The sequence below is a fragment of the Rhinoderma darwinii genome, chromosome 7 (genome assembly GCF_050947455.1).
Source record: "Rhinoderma darwinii isolate aRhiDar2 chromosome 7, aRhiDar2.hap1, whole genome shotgun sequence".
Taxonomy (NCBI): domain Eukaryota; kingdom Metazoa; phylum Chordata; class Amphibia; order Anura; family Rhinodermatidae; genus Rhinoderma; species Rhinoderma darwinii.
The window spans coordinates 626,419-641,408 of record NC_134693.1 but is presented as its reverse complement, the minus strand read 5'-3'; the positions used below and the strand labels follow the sequence as shown (position 1 = coordinate 641,408).

General features: G+C 46.5%; 1 protein-coding gene across 1 annotated transcript in view; it reads left to right on the top strand.

The window, feature by feature from the left end:
• Positions 1 to 14,990, top strand: part of LOC142656999 (vitamin D3 hydroxylase-associated protein-like) — a 142,213-nt gene that overhangs the window by 106,951 nt on the left and 20,272 nt on the right. Inside the window, exons 12-14 of the mRNA XM_075832050.1 lie at positions 4,897 to 4,936; positions 5,720 to 5,828; positions 6,296 to 6,441. Coding sequence (XP_075688165.1) covers positions 4,897 to 4,936; positions 5,720 to 5,828; positions 6,296 to 6,441 — 295 coding nt within the window. The remainder of the gene's footprint in view (positions 1 to 4,896; positions 4,937 to 5,719; positions 5,829 to 6,295; positions 6,442 to 14,990) is intronic.

The following is a 14,990-nucleotide window of genomic DNA, read 5'->3' as shown; positions in this document are numbered from 1 at the left end:
GCACTCCATCTCATATTCATCCTCACACACTCCCCTTCTCATGTACTCATCCTCAAATTCATCCTCATGTGCTCCTCCTCGCGCACTCCTCCACGCATTTATCCTCACGCACTCCTCCACGCAGTCATCCTCACGCACTCATCCTCATATTCATCCTCACGTGCTCCTCCACACGCATTCATCCTCACGCACTCCTCCTCATATTCATCCTCACGCACTCCTCCTCATATTCATCCTCACGCACTCATCCTCATATTCTTCCTCACGCACTCCTCCTCATATTCTTCCTCACGCACTCCTCCTCATATTCATCCTCACGCACTCATCCTCATATTCTTCCTCACGCACTCCTCCTCATATTCATCCTCACGCACTCCTCCTCATATTCATCCTCACGCACTCATCCTCATATTCTTCCTCACGCACTCCTCCTCATATTCTTCCTCACGCACTCCTCCTCATATTCATCCTCACGCACTCATCCTCATATTCATCCTCACGCACTCCTCCTCATATTCATCCTCACGCACTCCTCCACACGCACTCATCCTCATATTCATCCTCACGCACTCCTCCTCATATTCATCCTCACGCACTCATCCTCATATTCTTCCTCACACACTCCTCCTCATATTCTTCCTCACGCACTCCTCCTCATATTCATCCTCACGCACTCATCCTCATATTCATCCTCACGTGCTCCTCCTCATATTCATCCTCACGCACTCCTCCACACGCACTCATCCTCATATTCATCCTCACGCACTCCTCCTCATATTCATCCTCACGCACTCCTCCACACGCACTCATCCTCATATTCATCCTCACGCACTCCTCCTCATATTCTTCCTCACGCACTCCTCCTCATATTCATCCTCACGCACTCATCCTCATATTCATCCTCACGCGCTCCTCCTCATATTCATCCTCACGTGCTCCTCCTCATATTCATCCTCACGCACTCCTCCACACGCACTCATCCTCATATTCATCCTCACGCACTCCTCCTCATATTCATCCTCACGCACTCCTCCTCATATTCATCCTCACGCACTCATCCTCATATTCATCCTCACGCACTCCTCCTCATATTCATCCTCACGTGCTCCTCCTCATATTCATCCTCACGCACTCCTCCTCATATTCTTCCTCACGCACTCCTCCTCATATTCATCCTCACGCACTCATCCTCATATTCATCCTCACGCGCTCCTCCTCATATTCATCCTCACGTGCTCCTCCTCATATTCATCCTCACGCACTCCTCCTCATATTCATCCTCACGCACTCATCCTCATATTCATCCTCACGCGCTCCTCCTCATATTCATCCTCACGCACTCCTCCACACGCACTCATCCTCATATTCATCCTCACGCACTCATCCTCATATTCATCCTCACGTGCTCCTCCTCACGCACTCCTCCCGCTTAACATTTTATGAGGTATTTGTCTTCAGTGCCACAAACTGGGCACAACATATTGTGCACTAAAATGGCATATCAGCGGAAAATGTTATTTTTACTTTGCACCATCCGCTGCACATTTATTTCCTATGCAAAAACACGTCGGATCAAAATGCTCACTGCACCCCTTAATATGCCTACATTAGTAGTTTCCAAGATAGGGGCCACTACTTGGGGCTTTATTTTACTATTAGACCTCAGACTCCTGCAATTGTGGGCCAATGCTGTGAAAATCACTAAATAGGCCTCAAATGCGCATGTTGCTCTTCACTTCTGAGCCCTGTCATTTGTCCAGGCAAATGATAAATGCCTTGAGGGGTGTAGTTTATAAAATGGGGGTCACTCCTTTGGGTTTTCCACTGCACTCTGGCACCTCAGGGTTTTGCAAATGCAACATTGCGCCCAAAAATCAAATCAGCAAAATCAGCATGCCAAATAGCGCTCCTGCCTTTCTGAGCCCTGCAATGTGTCCAAAGAGCAGTTTATGACCACATGTGGGGTATTGCCGTAGTCGGGAGAAATTGCTTTACAAATTCTGGATGGCTTTTTCTCCTTTATCCCTTGTGGAAATGAAAAAAATTTTGGTGTAAAAAATGTTGATATTCATTTTCACGGCCTAAATCCACTAAGTTCAGCAAAAAACCTGTTTGGTCTAAATGCCAACTATACCCCTCGATAAATTCCTTGAGGGCTTTATTTTCCAAAATTGGGTCACTTTTGGAGGTTTCCACTGTTTTTTAATGAATCGGAGTAGGGAGACGGATAGGTGAGCCCTAATCTACCCGCAACTCAGTCCCTGCCTACTTGCACGGCCCATCCTAAGTGACGGCGTACAACTGGGCGATGGTCCCTACGCTCAATAAGTGCAAGACAGACAACACAAGACAAGGGCACACAGAAGCAAAGGGGGAAGTAGGTGCAGTTGCCCACGAACACACCGTGAGGAACAGGCAGTAGTGAAACGAGCCGAATCAAACCATGAGAGTACGTAGTAGTAAAATCAGAGCAGGAGAGTAGTCAGTCAAGCCAGGGTCAATAGCAGGAATTGCAGAGCCAGGAAACAAGACAATCACAGGCAAGGAACATGCTGCAAGTGAGGGTATAAATAGACCAAGGGCGGGAGCTAGAACCGTCAGGCCAGGCTGTGATAGGTTCTCCCTCTCCTCAGCCTGCCAGCCTGAGTGGTAACAGATCGCGTCACTCTAGCAGACCTTGAAGCTGATGAAGGCTGATTAACATGCATTTCGGCAAAAAAAATGAAATTTGTAAATTTCACCTCCACTTGCTTTAATTCCTGTGAAATGCCTAAAGGGTTAAAATACTTTCTGAATGCTGTTTTAAATACTTTGAGGGGTGCAGTTTTTAAATTTTGATGATTTTAAGGTCCTCAAAGCCACTTCACAACTGAACTAGTCCCTGAGAAAATAGCCTTTTGAAATTTTCTTGAAGATGTGAGAATTTTCTCCTTATGTTCTGATCCTTGTGACGTCCTAGAAAAATCAAAAGCTGTTCAAAAAACAATGCAAATTTAAAGTAGACAAGTGGGGATAGGAACTAATAACTATTACATGCGATATTACAGTCTGTCTTACAAGTAGATACATTAAAATTTCGAAAAATGCACATTTTTGCTAATTTTCTCTAAATTTTGGTGTTTTTCACTCATAAATATTTAATTTAATGTCCAATTTTTTTAATAACCTAAACTCCAATGTGTCACGAGAAAACACTCTCAGAATCACTTGGATAAGTAAAAGCATTCCCACGTTATTACCACATAAAGCGACACATGTCCGATTTGAAAACATAGGCTGTGTCCACAAGGGGTTAAAGAATAAATGAAAACCTATTATGTCGTGGTCACTATTCCCTAGGTGACACCCAACCTGATATTCTGTCCGGCCTATTGGTTAAACTTAGTTCTGGAAGGGCCACCCTCTTGTCGGGTCTTACGCCCATCCTCATATACCCACCCTCATATACCCACCCTCATATAGCCACCCTCATATAGCCACTCTCATATAGCCACTCTCATATAGCCACTCTCATATACCCATCCTCATATACCCATCCTCTCATACCCATCCTCTCATGCCCATCCTGTCATACCCATCCTCATCTACCCACCCTCCTATACCCATCCTCATATACCCATCCTCATATACCCATCCCCATATACCCATCCTCATATGCACATCTTCTCAAACACGTCCTTGTACACAGTTTCACATACGCCCATTTTCACACTAATCCCCATAAACGCATCCTCTTCCTCATACACATACACCATCTTCACACTCCTCCTCATACACCCATCCTCATACACACAACTCCTCAAACACCGTGCCTTATACTTATCCTCACCCCCATACATCCATCGTTGTCCTCCTACACCCATCATGGTCCTCCTACACCCATCCTCATACTCATCCTCACACCCATCGTTGTCCTCCTACACCCATCCTCATACTCATCCTCACACCCATCGTTGTCCTCCTACACCCATCCTCATACTCAATTTCACATCCATCATTGTCCTTTAACACCCATCCTCATGCTCATCCTCACACCCATCGCTGTCCTCCTACACCCATCCTCATACTCATACTCACACCCATCGTTGTCCTCCAACACCCATCCTCATACTCATTCTCACATCCATCATTGTCCTCCTACACCCATCCTCATACTCATACTCACACCCATCGTTGTCCTCCAACACCCATCCTCATGCTCATCCTCACACCCATCGTTGTCCTCCTACACCCATCCTCATGCTCATCCTCACACCCATCGTTGTCCACCTACAACCATCCTCATGCTCATCCTCACACCCATCGTTGTCCTCCTACACCCATCCTCATACCCATCGTTGTCCTCCTACACCCATCCTCATACTCATCCTCACACCCATCGTAGTCCTCCTACATGCATCCTCATACTCATTCTCACACTCATTGTTGTCCTCCTTCACCCTTCCTCTTGCTCATCCTCACACCCATCGTTGTCCTCCTACAACCATCCTCATACTCATCCTCACACCCATCGTAGTCCTCCTACACGCATCCTCATACTCATTCTCACACTCATTGTTGTCCTCCTTCACCCTTCCTCTTGCTCATCTTCACACCCATCGTTGTCCTCCTACACTCATCGTTGTCCTCCTACACCCATCGTTGTCCTCCTACACCCATCTCTGTCCTCCTACACCCATCCTCATACTCATCCTCACACCCATCGTTGTCCTCCTACACCCATCCTCATACTCATCCTCACACCCATCGTTGTCCTCCTACACCCATCCTCATACTCATCCTCACACCCATCGTTGTCCTCCTACACCCACCCTCATACTCATCCTCACACCCATCATTGTCCTCCTACAACTATTGTGTATTATTAATGTGTTTGTACCACTCTTTCCCGTCTAGGTCTGTGAAGGATCATTGGGCGCATCACATAGAGCTGGAGGTACAGAATGTAACAGTAAATAAGACTCGCACGAACTGCATTTCTCTGTTAAGCTCCTTTTAAGGTGCAAGTTCACACCTAGTAAATCTACACACATAACCGGACTCTGCGTAACTAGCAACATCTTCCCTGATTCCCATTATTGAATCACTATAATGTGAAGTGGGAGCGACCAAATAATAGGGACAGAACACGAGGCGCTGACACGCTGCACAAAAGTCAATCTGGATTTTCTCTCCGCTGCCTGCTCTAGAACCCCTACAAATATATAAAATTTCACCCCATTACATGTATAACAGATGTGGCCCCATTACATATACAACAGATGTGGCCCCCATTAATATATAACAGATGTGGCCCCCATTAATATATAACAGATGTGGCCCCATTACATATATAACGGATGTGGCCCCCATTACATATATAACAGATGTGGCCCCCATTACATATATAACAGATGTGGCCCCCATTACATATATAACAGATGTGGCCCCCATTAATATATAACAGATGTGGCCCCCATTAATATATAACAGATGTGGCCCCATTAATATATAACAGATGTGGCCCCATTACATATATAACGGATGTGGCCCCCATTACATATATAACAGATGTGGCCCCCATTACATATATAACAGACGTGGTCTCCATTACATATATAACAGATGTGGCCCCCATTACATATATAACAGACGTGGCCCCCATTACATATATAACAGATGTGGCCCCCATGTTCCCCCCATTACATATATAACAGATGTGGCCCCCATGTTCCTCCAGGATTACCGGACAGAATTCATCAGTGAATGGCGGAAGTTGAGTCTGGACGTGGTTCTCTGTCCCATGTTGGGTCCGGCCTTCAATACTGGCTATGCGGGGAGACTGCTCGGTAAGTATGTGGTCCCTGTTGTCAGGAGCTCCCGCACATATAATGACCGTACAATGTTACAAGGTCCCATGTAGTTTACTACAGTAACTGTGATAGACGTGTTGCGAGGGGCCATGGACCCCCCTGGTTCGAGGCCGGGTTGCAATTGCTACCCCTATATCTACACCACTGCTGCCACCGCTGGAAGGTTGCTCTGTAGATGGTTCTTACTTATTGATTTGTTCTCTGTTAGCTCTGAAGCTGCCGTGTGTGGAAAACCTAAAGGGCAGATGTACAAGTGACCAGAGAACCCCCTCCATCCCCACACACCGGCACCAGAGCAATGTGGAGGCTCAGACACAATCCCAGAAGATCTGAGAGTCCACCCCTGCCCTGAGATGTGGAGACAGAGAGGTCCAGGCTTGATAAATAACAAAACCAGGAATGGTACCGCAGATCTGATGAGGTCCCACTTATGTCTCCCCCAGCTGCACTCTCCTACACCTTGCTCTACAGTCTTCTAAATTTTCCGGCTGGAGTTGTCCCTGTTGGTTCGGTCACTGCAGAAGATGAGGAGGAACTGAAGCATTACAGGGGCTACAGCAACGACCCCTGGGACAAGCTCTTCAAAAAGGTGAATATCAGGGCAGCATGCATGAGATGGGGTGGCACTGGGAAAGGCCCATATACCTGATGGGAGTATTTGTCCTGCTTGTCTGCTGGTAACTCTAGGGGCAGATCCTGGGTCCCATGGGTGACCAGATAACTCTCCTTTAGGAGCTACAATTATAGCCGGCCGTCACTCAGGAGCCTTGGCCATGGAAGCAGAGACGCATGCTCTCCAACAAATGCTCCCGGTGCCAATGATCCCTGTATTATTGGTGCCACCTTGGAAGTATTCCACATGGTAATGTCCATGTAGTAAGGTAGGCACAATAGTAGCACCAGTACAGAAATAAGATCAGCCCCGACCACACAGAATTATCCATAAATTGTGTCCCATGTAGCAGTGACCATGATATACACCGTGTTCCAAATTATTCTGCACATTGGATTTAAGTGTCATAAACATTCAATTATTAGTTTTTCAATGAAACTCATGGATGGTCTTGTGCCTTACGGCTCTTTGGATCATTGTAATCAATCTCAGACACCTGTGATAATTAGTTTGCCAGGTGTGCCCAATCAAAGGAAAACTACTTAAGAAGGACGTTCCACATTATTAAGCAGCCACAGGTTTCAAGCAATATGGGAAAGAAAAAGGATCTCTCTGCTGCCGAAAAGCGTGAAATAGTGCAATACCTTGGACAAGGCATGAAAACATTGGATATTTCAAGAAAACTTAGGCGTGATCATCGTACTGTGAAAAGATTTGTGGCTGATTCAGAGCACAGACGGGTTCGTTCAGATAAAGGCAAAAGGAGGAAGGTTTCTGCCAGACAAATTAATAGGATTAGGAGAGCAGCTGCTAAAATGCAATTTCAAAGCAGCAAACAGGTATTTGAAGCCACTGGTGCCTCTGGAGTCCCGCGAACCTCAAGGTGTAGGATCCTCCAGAGGTTTGCAAGTGTGCATAAAGCTATTATTCGGCCACCCCTAAACAATGCTCACAAGCAGAAACGGTTGCAGTGGGCTCAGAAATACATGAAGACTAATTTTCAAACCGTGTTGTTTACTGATGAGTGCCGTGCAACCCTGGATGGTCCAGATGGATGGAGTAGTGGATGGTTGGTGAATGGCCACCATGTCCCAACAAGGCTGTGACGTCAGTAAGGAGGTGGCGGAGTCATGTTTTGGGCTGGAATCATAGGGTGAGAGCTGGTAGGCTCCTTTAGGGTCCCTGACAGTGTGAAAATGACCTCTGCAAAGTACGTAGAGTTTATGACTGACCACTTTCTTCCGTGGTACAAAAAGAAGAACCGTGCCCTCCGTAGCAAAATTATCTTTATGAATGACAATGCACCATCTCATGCTGCAAAGAATACCTCTGTGTCATTGGCTGCTATGGGCATAAAAGGAGAGAAACTCATGGTGTGGCCCCCATGTTCCCCTGACCTCAACTCTATTGAGAACCTTCGGAGCATCCTCAAGCAAAATATCTATGAGGGTGGGAGGCCGTTCACATCAAAAGAGCAGCTCTGGGAGGCAATTCTGACATCTTGCAAAGATATTCAAGCAGAAAATGTCCAAATACTCACAAATTCAATGGATGCGAGAATTGTGCAGGTGATATCAGAGGAGGGTCCTGTGTAACATGTAACTTGTGCTGTGCAGGTGATATCAGAGAAGGGTCCTGTGTAACATGTAACTTGTCCTGTGCGGGTGATATCAGAGAAGGGTCCTGTGTAACATGTAACTTGTGCTGTGCAGGTGATATCAGAGGAGGGTCCTGTGTAACATGTAACTTGTGCTGTGCAGGTGATATCAGAGGAGGGTCCTGTGTAACATGTAACTTGTGCTGTGCAGGTGATATCAGAGGAGAGTCCTGTGTAACATGTAACTTGTGCTGTGCAGGTGATATCAGAGAAGGGTCCTGTGTAACATGTAACTTGTGCTGTGCAGGTGATATCAGAGGAGGGTCCTGTGTAACATGTAACTTGTGCTGTGCAGGTGATATCAGAGGAGGGTCCTGTGTAACATGTAACTTGTCCTGTGCAGGTGATATCAGAGAAGGGTCCTGTGTAACATGTAACTTGTGCTGTGCAGGTGATATCAGAGAAGGGTCCTGTGTAACATGTAACTTGTGCTGTGCAGGTGATATCAGAGGAGGGTCCTGTGTAACATGTAACTTGTGCTGTGCAGGTGATATCAGAGGAGGGTCCTGTGTAACATGTAACTTGTGCTGTGCAGGTGATATCAGAGAAGGGTCCTGTGTAACATGTAACTTGTCCTGTGCAGGTGATATCAGAGAAGGGTCCTGTGTAACATGTAACTTGTGCTGTGCAGGTGATATCAGAGAAGGGTCCTGTGTAACATGTAACTTGTGCTGTGCAGGTGATATCAGAGAAGGGTCCTGTGTAACATGTAACTTGTGCTGTGCAGGTGATATCAGAGGAGGGTCCTGTGTAACATGTAACTTGTGCTGTGCAGGTGATATCAGAGGAGGGTCCTGTGTAACATGTAACTTGTGCTGTGCAGGTGATATCAGAGAAGGGTCCTGTGTAACATGTAACTTGTGCTGTGCAGGTGATATCAGAGAAGGGTCCTGTGTAACATGTAACTTGTGCTGTGCAGGTGATATCAGAGGAGGGTCCTGTGTAACATGTAACTTGTGCTGTGCCGGTGATATCAGAGAAGGGTCCTGTGTAACATGTAACTTGTGCTGTGCAGGTGATATCAGAGAAGGGTCCTGTGTAACATGTAACTTGTCCTGTGCAGGTGATATCAGAGAAGGGTCCTGTGTAACATGTAACTTGTGCTGTGCGGGTGATATCAGAGAAGGGTCCTGTGTAACATGTAACTTGTGCTGTGCAGGTGATATCAGAGGAGGGTCCTGTGTAACATGTAACTTGTCCTGTGCAGGTGATATCAGAGGAGGGTCCTGTGTAACATGTAACTTGTCCTGTGCAGGTGATATCAGAGGAGGGTCCTGTGTAACATGTAACTTGTGCTGTGCAGGTGATATCAGAGGAGGGTCCTGTGTAACATGTAACTTGTGCTGTGCAGGTGATATCAGAGGAGGGTCCTGTGTAACATGTAACTTGTCCTGTGCAGGTGATATCAGAGAAGGGTCCTGTGTAACATGTAACTTGTGCTGTGCAGGTGATATCAGAGAAGGGTCCTGTGTAACATGTAACTTGTCCTGTGCAGGTGATATCAGAGAAGGGTCCTGTGTAACATGTAACTTGTGCTGTGCAGGTGATATCAGAGAAGGGTCCTATGTAACTTGTGCTGTGCAGGTGATATCAGAGGAGGGTCCTGTGTAACATGTAACTTGTGCTGTGCAGGTGATATCAGAGAAGGGTTCTGTGTAACATGTAACTTGTCCTGTGCAGGTGATATCAGAGAAGGGTCCTGTGTAACATGTAACTTGTGCTGTGCAGGTAATATCAGAGAAGGGTCCTGTGTAACATGTAACTTGTGCTGTGCAGGTGATATCAGAGAAGGGTCCTGTGTAACATGTAACTTGTCCTGTGCAGGTGATATCAGAGAAGGGTCCTGTGTAACATGTAACTTGTGCTGTGCAGGTGATATCAGAGAAGGGTCCTGTGTAACATGTAACTTGTGCTGTGCAGGTGATATCAGAGAAGGGTCCTGTGTAACATGTAACTTGTCCTGTGCAGGTGATATCAGAGGAGGGTCCTGTGTAACATGTAACTTGTGCTGTGCAGGTGATATCAGAGGAGGGTCCTGTGTAACATGTAACTTGTCCTGTGCATGTGATATCAGAGGAGGGTCCTGTGTAACATGTAACTTGTCCTGTGCATGTGATATCAGAGGAGGGTCCTGTGTAACATGTAACTTGTGCTGTGCAGGTGATATCAGAGGAGGGTCCTGTGTAACATGTAACTTGTGCTGTGCAGGTGATATCAGAGAAGGGTCCTGTGTAACATGTAACTTGTGCTGTGCAGGTGATATCAGAGAAGGGTCCTGTGTAACATGTAACTTGTCCTGTGCAGGTGATATCAGAGAAGGGTCCTGTGTAACATGTAACTTGACCTGTGCAGGTGATATCAGAGAAGGGTCCTGTGTAACATGTAACTTGTCCTGTGCAGGTGATATCAGAGAAGGGTCCTGTGTAACATGTAACTTGTGCTGTGCAGGTGATATCAGAGAAGGGTCCTGTGTAACATGTAACTTGTGCTGTGCAGGTGATATCAGAGAAGGGTCCTGTGTAACATGTAACTTGTGCTGTGCAGGTGATATCAGAGGAGGGTCCTATGTAACATGTAACTTGTGCTGTGCAGGTGATATCAGAGGAGGGTCCGGTGTAACATGTAACTTGTGCTGTGCAGGTGATATCAGAGAAGTGTCCTGTGTAACATGTAACTTGTGCTGTGCAGGTGATATCAGAGGAGGGTCCTGTGTAACATGTAACTTGTGCTGTGCAGGTGATATCAGAGAAGGGTCCTGTGTAACATGTAACTTGTGCTGTGCAGGTGATATCAGAGAAGGGTCCTGTGTAACTTGTGCTGTGCAGGTGATATCAGAGAAGGGTCCTGTGTAACATGTAACTTGTGCTGTGCAGGTGATATCAGAGAAGTGTCCTGTGTAACATGTAACTTGTGCTGTGCAGGTGATATCAGAGAAGGGTCCTGTGTAACTTGTGCTGTGCAGGTGATATCAGAGAAGGGTCCTGTGTAACATGTAACTTGTGCTGTGCAGGTGATATCAGAGAAGGGTCCTGTGTAACATGTAACTTGTGCTGTGCAGGTGATATCAGAGAAGGGTCCTGTGTAACATGTAACTTGTCCTGTGCAGGTGATATCAGAGGAGGGTCCTGTGTAACATGTAACTTGTGCTGTGCAGGTGATATCAGAGGAGGGTCCTGTGTAACATGTAACTTGTGCTGTGCAGGTGATATCAGAGAAGGGTCCTGTGTAACATGTAACTTGTGCTGTGCAGGTGATATCAGAGAAGGGTCCTGTGTAACATGTAACTTGTGCTGTGCAGGTGATATCAGAGGAGGGTCCTGTGTAACATGTAACTTGTGCTGTGCAGGTGATATCAAAGGAGGGTCCTGTGTAACATGTAACTTGTGCTGTGCAGGTGATATCAGAGAAGGGTCCTGTGTAACATGTAACTTGTCCTGTGCAGGTGATATCAGAGGAGGGTCCTGTGTAACATGTAACTTGTGCTGTGCAGGTGATATCAGAGAAGGGTCCTGTGTAACATGTAACTTGTGCTGTGCAGGTGATATCAGAGGAGGGTCCTGTGTAACATGTAACTTGTGCTGTGCAGGTGATATCAGAGAAGGGTCCTGTGTAACATGTAACTTGTCCTGTGCAGGTGATATCAGAGGAGGGTCCTGTGTAACATGTAACTTGTGCTGTGCAGGTGATATCAGAGAAGGGTCCTGTGTAACATGTAACTTGTGCTGTGCAGGTGATATCAGAGAAGGGTCCTGTGTAACATGTAACTTGTCCTGTGCAGGTGATATCAGAGAAGGGTCCTGTGTAACATGTAACTTGTGCTGTGCAGGTGATGTCAGAGAAGGGTCCTGTGTAACATGTAACTTGTGCTGTGCAGGTGATATCAGAGGAGGGTCCTGTGTAACATGTAACTTGTCCTGTGCAGGTGATATCAAAGGAGGGTCCTGTGTAACATGTAACTTGTGCTGTGCAGGTGATATCAGAGGAGGGTCCTGTGTAACATGTAACTTGTGCTGTGCAGGTGATATCAGAGAAGGGTCCTGTGTAACATGTAACTTGTGCTGTGCAGGTGATATCAGAGAAGGGTCCTGTGTGACATGTAACTTGTGCTGTGCAGGTGATATCAGAGGAGGGTCCTGTGTGACATGTAACTTGTCCTTTGCAGGTGATATCAGAGAAGGGTCCTGTGTAACATGAAACTTGTCCTGTGCCGGTGATATCAGAGAAGGGTCCTGTGTAACATGTAACTTGTGCTGTGCAGGTGATATCAGAGAAGGGTCCTGTGTAACATGTAACTTGTCCTGTGCAGGTGATATCAGAGAAGGGTCCTGTGTAACATGTAACTTGTGCTGTGCAGGTGATATCAGAGGAGGGTCCTGTGTAACATGTAACTTGTGCTGTGCAGGTGATATCAGAGAAGGGTCCTGTGTAACATGTAACTTGTGCTGTGCAGGTGATATCAGAGAAGGGTCCTGTGTAACATGTAACTTGTCCTGTGCAGGTGATATCAGAGAAGGGTCCTGTGTAACATGTAACTTGTCCTGTGCAGGTGATATCAGAGGAGGGTCCTGTGTAACATGTAACTTGTGCTGTGCAGGTGATATCAGAGGAGGGTCCTGTGTAACATGTAACTTGTGCTGTGCAGGTGATATCAGAGGAGGGTCCTGTGTAACATGTAACTTGTGCTGTGCAGGTGATATCAGAGAAGGGTCCTGTGTAACATGTCCTGTACAGGTGATATCAGAGGAGGGTCCTGTGTAACATGTAACTTGTCCTGTGCAGGTGATATCAGAGAAGGGTCCTGTGTAACATGTAACTTGTGCTGTGCAGGTGATATCAGAGGAGGGTCCTGTGTAACATGTAACTTGTCCTGTGCAGGTGATATCAGAGAAGGGTCCTGTGTAACATGTAACTTGTGCTGTGCAGGTGATATCAGAGAAGGGTCCTGTGTGACATGTAACTTGTGCTGTGCAGGTGATATCAGAGAAGGGTCCTGTGTAACATGTAACTTGTGCTGTGCAGGTGATATCAGAGAAGGGTCCTGTGTAACATGTAACTTGTGCTGTGCAGGTGATATCAGAGGAGGGTCCTGTGTAACATGTAACTTGTGCTGTGCAGGTGATATCAGAGGAGGGTCCTGTGTAACATGTAACTTGTGCTGTGCAGGTGATATCAGAGGAGGGTCCTGTGTAACATATAACTTGTGCTGTGCAGGTGATATCAGAGGAGGGTCCTGTGTAACATGTAACTTGTGCTGTGCAGGTGATATCAGAGAAGGGTCCTGTGTAACATGTAACTTGTCCTGTGCAGGTGATATCAGAGAAGGGTCCTGTGTAACATGTAACTTGTGGTGTGCAGGTGATATCAGAGAAGGGTCCTGTGTAACATGTAACTTGTGCTGTGCAGGTGATATCAGAGGAGGGTCCTGTGTAACATGTAACTTGTCCTGTGCAGGTGATATCAGAGGAGGGTCCTGTGTAACATGTAACTTGTCCTGTGCAGGTGATATCAGAGAAGGGTCCTGTGTAACATGTAACTTGTCCTGTGCAGGTGATATCAGAGAAGGGTCCTGTGTAACATGTAACTTGTGCTGTGCAGGTGATATCAGAGGAGGGTCCTGTGTAACATGTAACTTGTGCTGTGCAGGTGATATCAGAGGAGGGTCCTGTGTAACATGTAACTTGTGCTGTGCAGGTGATATCAGAGGAGGGTCCTGTGTAACATGTAACTTGTGCTGTGCAGGTGATATCAGAGAAGGGTCCTGTGTAACATGTAACTTGTGCTGTGCAGGTGATATCAGAGGAGGGTCCTGTGTAACATGTAACTTGTGCTGTGCAGGTGATATCAGAGGAGTGTCCTGTGTAACATGTAACTTGTCCTGTGCAGGTGATATCAGAGGAGGGTCCTGTGTAACATGTAACTTGTGCTGTGCAGGTGATATCAGAGGAGGGTCCTGTGTAACATGTAACTTGTGCTGTGCAGGTGATATCAGAGGAGGGTCCTGTGTAACATGTAACTTGTGCTGTGCAGGTGATATCAGAGGAGGGTCCTGTGTAACATGTAACTTGTGCTGTGCAGGTGATATCAGAGGAGGGTCCTGTGTAACATGTAACTTGTGCTGTGCAGGTGATATCAGAGAAGGGTCCTGTGTAACATGTAACTTGTCCTGTGCAGGTGATATCAGAGGAGGGTCCTGTGTAACATGTAACTTGTGCTGTGCAGGTGATATCAGAGGAGGGTCCTGTGTAACATGTAACTTGTCCTGTGCAGGTGATATCAGAGAAGGGTCCTGTGTAACATGTAACTTGTCCTGTGCAGGTGATATCAGAGAAGGGTCCTGTGTAACATGTAACTTGTGCTGTGCAGGTGATATCAGAGGAGGGTCCTGTGTAACATGTAACTTGTGCTGTGCAGGTGATATCAGAGAAGGGTCCTGTGTAACATGTAACTTGTCCTGTGCAGGTGATATCAGAGAAGGGTCCTGTGTAACATGTAACTTGTCCTGTGCAGGTGATATCAGAGAAGGGTCCTGTGTAACATGTAACTTGTGCTGTGCAGGTGATATCAGAGGAGGGTCCTGTGTAACATGTAACTTGTGCTGTGCAGGTGATATCAGAGAAGGGTCCTGTGTAACATGTAACTTGTGCTGTGCAGGTGATATCAGAGAAGGGTCCTGTGTAACATGTAACTTGTCCTGTGCAGGTGATATCAGAGGAGGGTCCTGTGTAACATGTAACTTGTCCTGTGCAGGTGATATCAGAGGAGGGTCCTGTGTAACATGTAACTTGTGCTGTGCAGGTGATATCAGAGAAGGGTCCTGTGTAACATGTAACTTCTGCTGTGCAGGTGATATCAGAGAAGGGTCCTGTGT